Source organism: Nerophis lumbriciformis, linkage group LG04, assembly GCF_033978685.3.
Source record: "Nerophis lumbriciformis linkage group LG04, RoL_Nlum_v2.1, whole genome shotgun sequence".
Lineage (NCBI taxonomy): Eukaryota > Metazoa > Chordata > Actinopteri > Syngnathiformes > Syngnathidae > Nerophis > Nerophis lumbriciformis.
In genome coordinates, this window is record NC_084551.2 from 64718748 (window position 1) to 64734078 (window position 15331).

General features: G+C 39.3%; 1 protein-coding gene across 3 annotated transcripts in view; it reads right to left on the minus strand.

Annotated features, from left to right (window-relative positions):
• The window catches only part of bcam (basal cell adhesion molecule (Lutheran blood group)), a 267906-nt gene that overhangs the window by 50285 nt on the left and 202290 nt on the right, over positions 1–15331 (minus strand). For all 3 annotated transcript variants that reach the window (XM_061958778.1, XM_061958777.1, XM_061958776.1), the window contains exons 7-9: positions 8773–8894; positions 8564–8705; positions 8126–8241 (exon numbers count right to left, since the gene is read on the minus strand). In XM_061958778.1, coding sequence (XP_061814762.1) covers positions 8126–8241; positions 8564–8705; positions 8773–8894 — 380 coding nt within the window. The remainder of the gene's footprint in view (positions 1–8125; positions 8242–8563; positions 8706–8772; positions 8895–15331) is intronic.

A 15331-nucleotide genomic window follows, 5' to 3' on the forward strand; every position in this document is an offset into this window, starting at 1 on the left:
CTACAGGCCTGTTTCATGAGGGGGGTACCCTCAATCGTCAGGAGATTTTAATGGGAGCATTCGCATACCATGGTTTATATAGGGCACAGAGTGGGTGGGTACAGGCTGGCCTAGGGGCGTGGTGATTGGTTCATGTGTTACCTAGGAGGTGTTTCCGTCTGTGGCGGCATGTTGTTACAATTTCGCTGCGCTTGTTGAGGGATGACAGGTCTGGACGGTAGATAAAAAACAGTTTCTCTTTCAAGCATAGGTTGCATCTTTTATTACCATTATTGTAAGGTGTGCTGGATGCAAGAATTTGCCATGTTATTGAATATTCAACATTATTGTCTTTGAGGTCCCAAATGTGTTTGCTGAGTTCTGTGGTATTTCGCAGGTTTTTGTTCCTGAAAGAAGCCTTGTGATTGTTCCATCTGGTTTTGAATTCACCCTCGGTTAATCCTACATATGTGTCGGATGTGTTAATGTCCTTGCGTATTACCTTAGATTGGTAGACAACTGATGTTTGTAAGCATCCCCCGTTGAGGGGGCAATCAGGTTTCTTTCGACAGTTACATGCTTTGTTGGTTTTGGAGTCGTTCTGACTGGGGGTCGACGGCAATAATGTTGAATATTCAATAACATGGCAAATTCTTGCATCCAGCACACCTTACAATAGTGGTAATAAAAGATGCAACCTATGCTTGAAAGAGAAACTGTTTATTATCTACCGTCCAGACCTGTCATCCCTCAACAAGCGCAGCGAAATTGTAACAACATGCCGCCATAGACGGAAACACCTCCTAGGTAACACATGAACCAATCACCACGCCCCTAGGCCAGCCTGTACCCACCCACTCTGTGCCCTATATAAACCATGGTATGCGAATGCTCCCATTAAAATCTCCTGACGATTGAGGGTGCCCCCCTCATGAAACAGGCCTGTAGAGATGAAATAGTCTTGTGATTTTTTTCCCCACACATACATATATATATATATATATATATATACATACATATACATTGATATATACAGTATATAATTTATATGTATTTATTTTGCTGTTTTTGTTTACATGTTAAAGATGTTTTAATGAATATACATGCATGTTTAACATATAGATTCCTTTCTTTCATGAAGACTAGAATATAAGTTGGTGTATTACCTGATTCTGATGACTTGCATTGATTGTAATCAGACAGTAGTGCTGATAACGTCCACGTTTTCAAATGGAGGAGAAGAAAAGTTCCTCCTTTCTGTCTACGGTAATACCACATGAAAGTGGTGGGTTTTTGGCATCTTATTTGTCCAGCTTCCATATTCGTTTTTATACACTTTACACGAAATATATTGGCGTCCAACTCCTTAGCTTGCTAGCTTGTTTGCGCTGGCTTTCAGAGACTCTTGTTTTGAAAGCGCAGGCGCGATGGAGCGGCACTTTTATTGTGAAGACAGGAACTGTGCAGTCAGTCTTTAGGCTTTTGACGGGATGTATGGTTGAAATAAAAAAGGGTCTTTTTTCCTTCACACTTTTGATTGATTGATTGGAACTTTTATTAGTAGATTGCACAGTACAGTACATATTCCGTACAATTGACCACTAAATGGTAACACCCCGATAAGTTTTTCAATTTGTTTAAGTCAGGTCATGTGACCACCTGGCTCTGTTTGATTGGTCCAACGTCACCAGTGACTGCATCTGATTGGTGGAACGAAGTGAAACGTCACCAGTAAGGCAGGCACTTTGAAGGTCTGTCTGACAGACCAAAACAAACAAAGCGTGCATTAACAGATCGATAAAAATTAGTAGCGAGCTGAATGTAGATAAAAGTAGCGGAGTAAAAGTAGCGTTCCTTCTCTATAAATATACTCAAGTAAAAGTAAAAGTATGTTGCATTAAAACTACTCTTAGAAGCACAATTTATTCCAAAAGTTACTCAAGTAGATGTAACGGAGTAAATGTAGCGCGTTACTACCCACCTCTGGAAATAGCACTATTATCATCAATACAATACAACAGAGAGTGGTTTCTAATATTCTGGGTTTCTTATTTTTTTTGACAAAGCCCTGGTAGAGCCGTGCCTAATGTTGTATCCAGTGACAGCGCGACTGTGGGAAAAGCACATGTTCACACGCACAAACACGGAGATAACAAATGGAAGTCAGTCGGTCAACTCGAACCTGAGCTTTTCTCATGGAATTCTCTCCACATTAGGGACACAAATAAACAGTGACTGGCCCCCGAGCAGACTCAACAATAGATATAAAGAAACATCCTTTGCGTTACAAGTATCAATAAGCTGCCAGTGGTATGTCAGCAACAACACTGGGGAACTCCAAAACAGCAACTGCATCTGAATACTGAAAGTGCCTCGCATTTAATGCCAAAAGTATTTGGCCACCCATCCAAATGACGAGAATCAGGTGTCCTAATCACTGGGCCCGGTGTATAAAATCAAGCACTTAGGCATGTAGACTGTTTCTACAAACATTTGCGAAAGAATGGGCCGCTCTCAGTGATTTCCAGCGTGCAACTGTCATAGGATGCCACCTGTGCAACAAATCCAGTCGTGAAATTTCCTTCGCTTCTAAATATACCAAAGTCAACTTTATTATAAGAAAAGTGAAGAGTTTGGGAACAACAGCAACTCAGCCACCAAGTGGTAGGCCGCGTAAACTGACGGAGAGGGGTCAGCGGATGCTGAAGCGCATAGTGCCAAGACTTTCTGCACAGTCAGTTGCTACAGAGCTCCAAACTTCACGTGACCTTCCAATTAGCCCACGTACAGTACGCAGAGAGCTTCATGGAATGGGTTTCCATGGCCGTGCGGCTGCATCTAAGCCATACATCACCAAGAATACTTGCCAACCTTGAGACCTCCGATTTCGGGAGGTGGGGGGACGGGGGTGGGGGTGGGGGTGGTGGGGGGGCGTGGCTAAAAGGGGAGGAGTATATTTACAGCTAGAATTCACCAAGTCAAGTATTTCATATATATATATATATATATATATATATATATATATATATATATATATATATATATGAGAAATACTTGACCTTCAGTGAATTCTAGCTATATATATATATATATATATATATATATATATATATATATATATATATATATATATATATATACGCATATGTATATATGTGTATTTTATTATATAAATATATATATATACGTATATATATATTTATTTTATTATATACATATTTATTTTATTATATACATATATATATATATATATATATATATATATATATATATATATATATGAGAAATACTTGACCTTCAGTGAATTCTAGCTATATATATATATATATATATATATATATATATATATATATATATATATATATATATATATATATATATATATACGCATATGTATATATGTGTATTTTATTATATAAATATATATATATATATACGTATATATATATTTATTTTATTATATACATATTTATTTTATTATATACATATATATATATATATATATATATATATATATATATATATATATATACATATATATATATATATATGTATATATATATATATATATATATATATATATATATATATATATATATATATATATATATATATATATATATATATATATATATATATGTATGTGTGGGGAAAAAAAAATCACAAGACTATTTCATCTCTACAGGCCTGTTTCATGAGGGGGGTTCCCTCAATCATCAGGAGATTTTAATGGGAGTATTCACATACCATGGTTTATATAGGGCACAGAGTGGGTGGGTACAGGCTGGCGTAGGGGCGTGGTGATTGGCTCATGTGTTACCTATTTTTTTTCCCACACATACATATATTGCGCTCTACTACGGTATCGAGCACTATTTTTTGGATAACCTTATTAAGACATATATATATACATATATATATATATATATATATATATATATATATATATATATAAAAGATAAATACTTGAATTTCAGTGTTCATTTATTTACACATATACACACACATAACACTCATCTACTCATTGTTGAGTTAAGGGTTGAATTGTCCATCCTTGTTCTATTCTGTGTCACTTTTTTTCGAACCATGCTGAACGCCCTCTCTGATGATGCATTGATGTGTGGCACGCACAAAAGTGCTTTCATCAAATGCACTAGATGGCAGTATTGTCCTGTTTAAGAGTGTCACAACATTGCTGTTTACGGCAGACGAACTGCTTTACGGTAGACAAAAACGTGACTGCTGTTGTTGTGTGTAGTTACCGCGCTGGGAGGACGTTAATGAAACTGCCTAACAATAAACCCACATAAGAAACCAAGAACTCGCCCTCCATCATTCTACAGTTATAACGTGATTGGGCAGGTATGCTGTTTATATTGTGGGTTAGCGGACTCAGGTCCTCATGGACCTGAGTCCGCCTGAATTTCGGGAGATTTTCGGGAGAAAATTTGTCCCGGGAGGTTTTCGGGAGAGGCGCTGAATTTCGGGAGTCTCCCGGAAAATCTGGGAGGGTTGGCAAGTATGTCACCAAGTCCAATGCAAAGCGTGGGATGCAGTGGTGTAAAGCAGTTGTCCCCAACCTTTTTGTAACTGCGGACCGGTCAACGCTTGAAAGTTTGTCCCATGGACCAGGTGGGGGGGGTGGATATGTTTTATTTATTTATTTATTTATTTTTTCGTCATAAAAAATACAATCATGTGTGCTTACGGACTGTATCCCTGCAGACTGTATTGATATATATTGATATATAATGTAGGAACCAGAAATATTAATAACAGAAAGAAACAACCCTTTTGTGTGAATGAGTGTAAATGGGGGAGGGAGGTTTTTTGGGTTGGTGCACTAATTGTAAGTGTATCTTGTGTTTTTTATGTTTATTTAATAACATACCTGCCAACTTTTGAAATCAGAAAAACCTAGTAGCCAGGGTCCAGGGGCCGCAGGCCCCGGTAGGTCCAGGACAAAGTCCTGGTGGGGGGTTCAGGCTTCGCCCCCCGACGCAAAATGATTATTAGCATTCAGACAGGTTAAAATGTTGCTAAAACCATCACTTTTCTATCAGTCACAGTGACTTTTCAAAACAAAAATATTACAGCAAAAATCATATGGGTTGATTGACATGTTTATTCTGTAAGCTAACTTCAATAGTTTGAAATTATTTTGACAGTTAATGCCAGTTATCCTGTCAACCTTTCACAAGACTTCAATTTGTTCATTGAAAGTATAAACAGTATAAACACTTTTTACAGTAAACAAATGGTAAAACAGCACTAAACAATTCCATAAAAAAAAAAAATTGGTGTCATTATTAACTTTCTGTCCAAGCTTGTATAATCTACTGCCTTGTTCAATTGTAAAAAAATATTCTGTGCCTAAAATTCACATTTCTATCACAATTATCATACTGTAAACATGGTAAGCTAACTTCATTCAAATGAATAGTCCTGTCAATAGCATGGAATTACAATTCAAATGTAGTTTTTTTGTAAGCCTTTCAAAAGAATTCAAAATATGAAAAATTAATGCAAATTAATTTAAGCCATCAGACACTTGAAAAGTGGCACATCACATCTCTAATGTAATCATTTGAACTTTTCAACAGAAATAGCACTGCAAAAATATTAAGGACATACTTCTGTATTTTGGTAGTTATTCTGTCAACATTTAACAAGATTTCTTCAACTTGGACTTGAAAGCATAAATAGTATAAACACTTTTAACAGTATAACAGTACTAAACAATTCCAATAGATAACATTGGTGTCATTACCTTTTTGTGGCTAAAATCCAAATTTAGCAACGGCATTAGACTTGTGTTTTTTTGTCCCAACGTGGTCTTTTACATCGCTAATTCCTCCGTGTCCGATCAAAAAATCTTGTCTGCACAAGGTGCAATTCGCGTAGTTTTCACCCTTTTTGGAACGGATAATTATTCCCGGATAGGCTTTTGAATATTCTTCACGGAATGACTGCGGTTTTCTTTTCGGTTTAAGACTCGTTTGCGATTTTTCTCCGGCTGATTCCATGATCGTTCGCTCGTTTGGAAACAATGGGCAACAGGTGCCTCGGGCTTGGCAGCGGTGCTATAAATAGCCTCGCGCATGGCATTCGGTTGTTAAGCGATTTCGTGAATAAAACTTAAAAAAAAAAAAAAAAAATTAATTAATGAAAAACCGTATTTTTTATCACTGCAACCGTAACCCGGAATAGGTTGATGAAAACCGTACTAATTACGGGAAAACCGGAGTAGTTGGCAGGTATGGATGTCCGGAATACTGTGGAATTTTGCGATGAAAACAGACGACTTAATAGCTGGCCACCATGCTGTCCCAAAATGTCCTCTACAATCCGTGAAGTCACGCGCAGGCGTCATCATACCGAGACGTTTTCAGCAGGATATTTCGCGCGAAATTTAAAATTGCACTTTAGTAAGCTATACAGGTAAAAGCCAGTAAATTAGAATATTTTGAAAAACTTGATTTATTTCAGTAATTGCATTCAAAAGGTGTAACTTGTACATTATATTTATTCATTGCACACAGACTGATGCATTCAAATGTTTATTTCATTTAATTTTGATGATTTGAAGTGGCAACAAATGAAAATCCAAAATTCCGTGTGTCACAAAATTAGAATATTACTTAAGGCTAATACAAAAAAGGGATTTTTAGAAATGTTGGCCAACTGAAAAGTATGAAAATGAAAAATATGAGCATGTCCAATACTCAATACTTGGTTGGAGCTCCTTTTGCCTCAATTACTGCGTTAATGCGGCGTGGCATGGAGTCGATGAGTTTCTGGCACTGCTCAGGTGTTATGAGAGCCCAGGTTGCTCTGATAGTGGCCTTCAACTCTTCTGCGCTTTTGGGTCTGGCATTCTGCATCTTCCTTTTCACAATACCCCACAGATTTTCTATGGGGCTAAGGTCAGGGGAGTTGGCGGGCCAATTTAGAACAGAAATACCATGGTCCGTAAACCAGGCACGGGTAGATTTTGCGCTGTGTGCAGGCGCCAAGTCCTGTTGGAACTTGAAATCTCCATCTCCATAGAGCAGGTCAGCAGCAGGAAGCATGAAGTGCTCTAAAACTTGCTGGTAGACGGCTGCGTTGACCCTGGATCTCAGGAAACAGAGTGGACCGACACCAGCAGATGACATGGCACCCCAAACCATCACTGATGTTGGAAACTTTACACTAGACTTCAGGCTACGTGGATCCTGTGCCTCTCCTGTCTTCCTCCAGACTCTGGGACCTCGATTTCCAAAGGAATTGCAAAATTTGCATGCTTGGGTGATGGTTTGGGGTGCCATGTCATCTGCTGGTGTCGGTCCACTCTGTTTCCTGAGATCCAGGGTCAACGCAGCCGTCTACCAGCAAGTTTTAGAGCACTTCATGCTTCCTGCTCTATGGAGATGGAGATTTCAAGTTCCAACAGGACTTGGCGCCTGCACACAGCGCAAAATCTACCCGTGCCTGGTTTACGGACCATGGTATTTCTGTTCTAAATTGGCCCGCCAACTCCCCTGACCTTAGCCCCATAGAAAATCTGTGGGGTATTGTGAAAAGGAAGATGCAGAATGCCAGACCCAAAAACGCAGAAGAGTTGAAGGCCACTATCAGAGCAACCTGGGCTCTCATAACACCTGAGCAGTGCCAGAAACTCATCGACTCCATGCCACGCCGCATTAACGCAGTAATTGAGGCAAAAGGAGCTCCAACCAAGTATTGAGTATTGTACATGCTCATATTTTTCATTTTCATACTTTTCAGTTGGCCAACATTTCTAAAAATCCCTTTTTTTGTATTAGCCTTAAGTAATATTCTAATTTTGTGACACACGGAATTTTGGATTTTCATTTGTTGCCACTTCAAATCATCAAAATGAAATGAAATAAACATTTGAATGCATCAGTCTGTGTGCAATGAATAAATATAATGTACAAGTTACACCTTTTGAATGCAATTACTGAAATAAATCAAGTTTTTCAAAATATTCTAATTTACTGGCTTTTACCTGTAGTTGCAATGTTAAGATTTCATCATTGATGTATAAACTATCAGACTGCGTGGTTGGTAGAAGTGGGTTTCAGTAGGCCTTTAAGTGCGCCTTATAGTCGGAAAAACACGGTCAATCCAGCATGCTCACCTTTTTCCATTGCACGGTGTGCGGGGCCGAGGCCTTGGTCTTGCACTGCCACTCCACCTTGTCTCCGAGCATGACGACCTGAGGCTCCGCCGGAGTCACACTCATGGGATCAATGTCTGACAGGGACAAAGAGAGACATACAGGGGGGTAGAAAAATCAATTAGAAAGCATGTCATAAATCTCCTAAGAGGGTTACACAAAGTGGAATATTGTTAAGTCCAAAAGCTAATGCCCCTTTCTCTGAAGTTAAGCCCACTTTGCGCTAAGCCCGTTCCACACTATTGCGAGGTTATCTCCCGCCTAAATGTGTTTGATAGGGTCAAATTAGGGCACCGTGCTGTGGATGACTTTAAAGCAACACGCCAAGCGTGAACAATCGAATTGGACCGGCGCGGCCTTTAATTTCCACGCTTTAGGGACGGAGAGGGAATCACTCACAGTGCACGCTGAGGTTGATCTCTCCCCTGAGGTCGGCCTCTATGTTGTCGAAATCGAAGGCCGTGCACTTGTACACGCCGGCGTCGGTCCGCTTGGCGGATTTCAACATCAGGACCCCGCCAACACCGTTCACGTTTTTACCCTAGAAAGGACATCTTCATGAGGAAAAAGTGCTTCTAAAAAAAATGGAGCTTGTGTTCACCCCGTACATCTTTGGTGAAGTCAAACTCCGGCTGAGGGTTCCCGTCGGTCTCGCACTTCATGGTGACGTTGTCGCCCTCCTTGACGGGATGAGTGTTGAGGAGGGTAAAGGTCGCAGTTTCCGAGGGATCTAGACAGACGTGGGAGGAACAGGTGAAAATTCCTCCTTTGGATAAGCTTACACTCGCACTTTATCATCAATTGAAGCATTCCACACACACTTGCAAGTTATTTGATTTATTATTGAACTTGATGCAAGTTATAACACTTTTGTTTTATTTATTATTGAACTTGATGCAAGTTATAACACTTTTTTTGATTTATTATTGAACTTGATGCAAGTTATAACACTTTTTTTGATTTATTATTGAACTTGATGCAAGTTATTGGATTTATTATTGAACTTGATGCAAGTTATAACACTTTTTTTGATTTATTATTGAACGTGATGCAAGTTATAACACTTTTTTTTATTATTGAACTTGATGCAAGTTAGAACACTTTTTTTGATTTATTATTGAACTTGATGCAAGTTATAACACTTTTATTTGATTTATTATTGAACTTGATGCAAGTTATAACACTTTTTTGATTTATTACTGAACGTGATGCAAGTTATAACAGTTTTTATTTATTATTGAACGTGATGCAAGTTATAACACTTTTTTTTATTTATTATTGAACTTAATGCAAGTTATAACACTTTTGTTTTATTTATTATTGAACTTGATGGAAGTTATTTGATTTATTATTGAACGTGATGCAAGTTATAACACTTTTTTTGATTTATTATTGAACTTGATGCAAGTTATAACACTTTTGTTTTATTTATTATTGAACTTGATGCAAGTTATAACACTTTTTTTGATTTATTATTGAACTTGATGCAAGTTATTGGATTTATTATTGAACTTGATGCAAGTTATAACACTTTTTTTGATTTATTATTGAACGTGATGCAAGTTATAACACTTTTTTTTATTATTGAACTTGATGCAAGTTAGAACACTTTTTTTGATTTATTATTGAACTTGATGCAAGTTATAACACTTTTATTTGATTTATTATTGAACTTGATGCAAGTTATAACACTTTTTTGATTTATTACTGAACGTGATGCAAGTTATAACAGTTTTTATTTATTATTGAACGTGATGCAAGTTATAACACTTTTTTTTATTTATTATTGAACTTAATGCAAGTTATAACACTTTTGTTTTATTTATTATTGAACTTGATGGAAGTTATTTTATTTATTATTGAACTTGATGCAAGTTATACCACAGCTGCACAGTTATTTTATTTATTATTGAACTTAATGTTATTTTATGTTATTGAGTTCGAATGTATACAACTTGATGTTCAATAAATTTGAAAATGTTAAAGCTTGGCATTAGCGCTCTGTTGGGGCGATGGGGGCAGGTGGGGCTTGAAAACTCCCCCTTGTCCAAAGTGGGGGATGACAAAAAAAGTTTGAGAACCACTGCACTAGACCAACAAGCCCTATGGCAATTGTTACCAAATTCTCAAAAAAGTTTATATTTTATCTAGGGCGATAACCTGTAACTGCAATTTTATTAACAAAAATGTTGATTCACTACAATTTTCATGCATAAATGAACAAGAGCTTTTTCAGTAATTGAACCCCAGACCTCAGGCGAGAATCATACGACTAGACCAACAAGCTCTGACTTGTCATTTTGCAAACATCTCAATAAATGTGACATGTTGATAGGGAACACAATCTAAAACTAAGTTAGTATACCGTATTTTCCGCACTATTAGCCGCACCTAAAAACCACAAATTTACTCAAAAGCTGACAGTGTGGCTTATAACCCGGTGCGCTTTATATATGGATTAATATTAAGATTCATTTTCATAAAGTTTCGGTCTCGCAACTACGGTAAACAGCCGCCATCTTTTTTCCCCGTAGAAGAGGAAGTGCTTCTTCTTCTACGCAAGCAACCGCCAAGGTAAGCACCCGCCCCCATAGAAGAGGAAGCGCTTCTTCTTCTACTGTAAGCAACCACCCGCCCGCGTAGAAGAAGAAGAAGCGCGCGGATATTACGTTTCATTTCCTTTGTGTGTTTACATCTGTAAAGACCACAAAATGGCTCCTACTAAGCGACAGGTTTCCGGTTCATGAAAAGACGCAATCTCTCCATCCGCACACGGACTACTATTTCACAGCAACTGCCTAAAGACTTTCAAGAAAAGCAGGCTACTTTCCGTGCATATTGTAAAAACAAGATAGCTGAAAAAAAAGATCCGGCCAGAGAACATTATCAACATGGACGAGGTTCCACTGACTTTTGATATTCCTGTGAACCGCACTGTGGATACAACGGGAGCACGTACGGTGAATATTCGCACCACAGGGAATGAGAAGTCATCCTTCACTGTGGTTCTAGCTTGCCATGCTAATGGCCAGAAACTTCCACCCATGGTGATATTCAAAAGGAAGACCTTGCCAAAAGAGACCTTTCCAGCCGGCGTCATCATAAAAGCTAACTCGAAGGGATGGATGGATGAAGAAAAGATGAGCGAGTGGTTAAGGGAAGTTTTACGCGAAGAGGCCGGGTGGATTTTTTCACGCAGCTCCGTCCATGTTGATATACGACTCCATGCGCGCCCACATCACGCTGGTTTTTAATATATTATTAAAGTTTGACTGACCTATCTGACTGTTTTTTTGACATTCCTTTAGCGCAGTTAGATGCGGCTTATAACACGGGGCGGCTTATAGGTGGACAAAGTTTTGAAATATGCCGTTCATTGAAGGCGCGGCTTATAACCCAGAGCGCCTTATGGTGCGGAAAATACGGTAAGATAAATAAATGAAAAATATTTTCTTGAATAAAAAAGAAAGTGAACCTGTGTAGGTATTTAGAAAATTTTTGGGGACTTTTGCCGACTTTTCTCACTTTTCTCCCCCACTTCCCGTGGGACTTTGCTGGGTGCGTTTTGGACATTTTCTTGCATTCCGGCCGGCGGCGGGACTTCCACTTAATTTGTGGAGGCTTTTTGCCGATATCTGATATTCCGATATTGACCAAACCCTTAATTACCGATACCGATATCAACCGATACCGATATATACAGTCGTGGAATTAACACATTATTATGCCTAATTTGGACAACCAGGTATGGTGAAGATAAGGTACTTTAAAAAAAAAAAAAAAAAAAAAAAAAAGTAAAACAATATAAAAACAGTTACATAGAAACTAGTAATTAATGAAAATGAGTAGAATTGACCTCGATTGCGGAAGTTGTGGATCGGTGGAGGGAATACTTCGAAGACCTCCTCAATCCCACCAACACGTCTTCCTATGAGGAAGCAGTGCCTGGGGAGTCTGTGGTGGGCTCTCCTATTTCTGGGGCTGAGGTTGCTGAGGTAGTTAAAAAGCTCCTCGGTGGCAAGGCCCCGGGGGTGGATGAGATCCGCCCGGAGTTCCTTAAGGCTCTGGATGCTGTGGGGCTGTCTTGGTTGACAAGACTCTGCAGCATCGCGTGGACATCGGGGGCGGTACCTCTGGATTGGCAGACCGGGGTGGTGGTTCCTCTCTTTAAGAAGGGGAACCGGGGGGTGTGTTCTAACTATCGTGGGATCACACTCCTCAGCCTTCCCGGTAAGGTCTATTCAGGTGTACTGGAGAGGAGGCTACGCCGGATAGTCGAACCTCGGATTCAGGAGGAACAGTGTGGTTTTCGTCCTGGTCGTGGAACTGTGGACCAGCTCTATACTCTCGGCAGGGTCCTTGAGGGTGCATGGGAGTTTGCCCAACCAGTCTACATGTGTTTTGTGGACTTGGAGAAGGCATTCGACCGTGTCCCTCGGGAAGTCCTGTGGGGAGTGCTCAGAGAGTATGGGGTATCGGACTGTCTGATTTTGGCGGTCCGCTCCCTGTATGATCAGTGCCAGAGCTTGGTCCGCATTGCCGGCAGTAAGTCGGACACGTTTCCAGTGAGGGTTGGACTCCGCCAAGGCTGCCCTTTGTCACCGATTCTGTTCATAACCTTTATGGACAAAATTTCTAGGCGCAGTCAAGGCGTTGAGGGGATCTGGTTTGGTGGCTGCAGGATTAGATCACTGCTATTTGCAGATGATGTGGTCCTGATGGCTTCCTCTGGCCAAGATCTTCAGCTCTCGCTGGATCGGTTCGCAGCCGAGTGTGAAGCGACTGGGATGGGAATCAGCACCTCCAAGTCCGAGTCCATGGTTCTCTCCCAGAAAAGGGTGGAGTGCCATCTCCGGGTTGGGGAGGAGATCTTGCCCCAAGTGGAGGAGTTCAAGTACCTCGGAGTCTTGTTCACGAGTGGGGGAAGAGTGGATCGTGAGATCGACAGGCGGATCGGTGCGGCATCTTCAGTAATGCGGACGCTGTATCGATCCGTTGTGGTGAAGAAGGAGCTGAGCCGGAAGGCAAAGCTCTCGATTTACCGGTCGATCTACGTTCCCATCCTCACCTATGGTCATGAGCTTTGGGTCATGACCGAAAGGACAAGATCACGGGTACAAGCGGCCGAAATGAGTTTCCTCCGCCGAGTGGCGGGGCTCTCCCTTAGAGATAGGGTGAGAAGCTCTGTCATTTGGGAGGAGCTCAAAGTAAAGCCGCTGCTCCTCCACATCGAGAGGAGCCAGATGAGGTGGTTCGGGCATCTGGTCAGGATGCCACCCGAACGCCTCCCTAGGAAGGTGTTTCGGGCACGTCCGACCGGTAGGAGGCCACGGGGAAGACCCAGGACACGCTGGGAAGACTATGTCTCCCGGCTGGCCTGGGAACGCCTCGGGATCCCCCGGGTGGAGCTGGACGAAGTGGCTGGGGAGAGGGAAGTCTGGGCTTCCCTGCTTAGGCTGCTGCCCCCGCGACCCGACCTCGGATAAGCGGAAGAAGATGGATGGATGGATGGAGTAGAATTAAGTGTTAAAGGTTAGTACTATTAGTGGACCAATCATGTGTGCTTACGGACTGTATCCCTTGCAGACTGTATTGATATATATTGATATATAATGTAGGAACCACAATATTAATAACAGAAAGAAACAACCCTTTTGTGTGAATGAGTGTAAATGGGGGAGGGATATTTTTTGGGTTGGTGCACTAATTGTAAGTGTATCTTGTGTTTTTTATGTTGATTTAATAAAAAAAACAAAAAACAATACCGATAATAACAAAAACGATACCGATAATTTCCGATATTACATTTTAACGCATTTATCGGCCGATATTACAAATGTTGACTACAATTTGTTGTATTGAGCACTTTGTGTATCTCGACCTCTTTGGGCCTCAATCATAACAGTAAACTAGACGAGGCAATTCCTAAAGGAATTATGTGTGAATGCTCCAATGCTGAAGTTGAACTGAAATCCTGGACCTTTTTTTTTTTTTAGAATTGTTGAAGTAGAGCACACAATTCCCAAGCAGGCTGGATATTTTGAAGTTGGAACAGTTTGAATCAGATGAAAAATGTGGGAGTTGTGGAACTTTGAAGAATGTCCCATTGATATCAATGGGAATTTCCCCCAAATTTGGGAATTTCAGGAAAAGCGGGATTTTTTTTGGGAAAATGGTAAACAATTTGAATGGTTTGAAATTGTTGAAATGGCTGGTGTTGAAATTTTTCAAATCGGTCGACAAATATTGAAGTAGTAACACGTTGAATTGAGAAATGTTATTATGGAATTCCTGGAATTTCGAGAAAACTTTGTTTTTTTGTCCTGAGTAAGACGAATGTTTTGACGGTGGAACGGTTGAAATGCGTTGAAAAATGTGGAAGGAGTAGTCGCCAGGAAAAAAAGGGTGGAAATAGAGCTTTGGAAAGCCAGGAATTATGGAAAATCCTGGAATTTTTTTGAACTTGGAAAAACTGTAGTTTCAATTTCCAGGATGGTGGAATGTGTTGAAGGTGGAATGGTTTGAATCGGTTGAAAAATGGGAAAATGGTCTTTTTTTCAAACTTTCACCAATTCATTTTGAATGGGAAAAAGGTCCCGGAAAACTTAGAATTCTGGGAAATCTGGGAATTTTTGGAATTTTTCAAGAGAAAGCCCGCGATTCCAGAATAGGCTGAACAGTTTGAAGTTGGAACGATATATATATATATATATATATATATATATATATATATATATATACATATATATATATATATATATATATATATATATATATATATACATATATATATATATATATATATATATACACACATATATATATATATATATATATATATATATATATATATATATATATATATATATATATATATATATATATATATATATATATATACATATACATATATATTAGGGGTGTAACGGTACACAAAAATTTAAGTTCAGTATGTACCTCGGTTTAGAGGTCACGGTTCGGTTCATTTTCGGTACAGTAAGAAAACAACAACATATAAATTTTTGGGTTATTTATTTACCAAATTTGCAAAATCTTCCACCAAAAATATTTTTCTTCGTGGAATATTTGATGTGAAGTAATCAGAATCTTGGATAGGTCAATAATTCATAATAACATTGATTTTGATTCAATATTATGTTTTGAGCA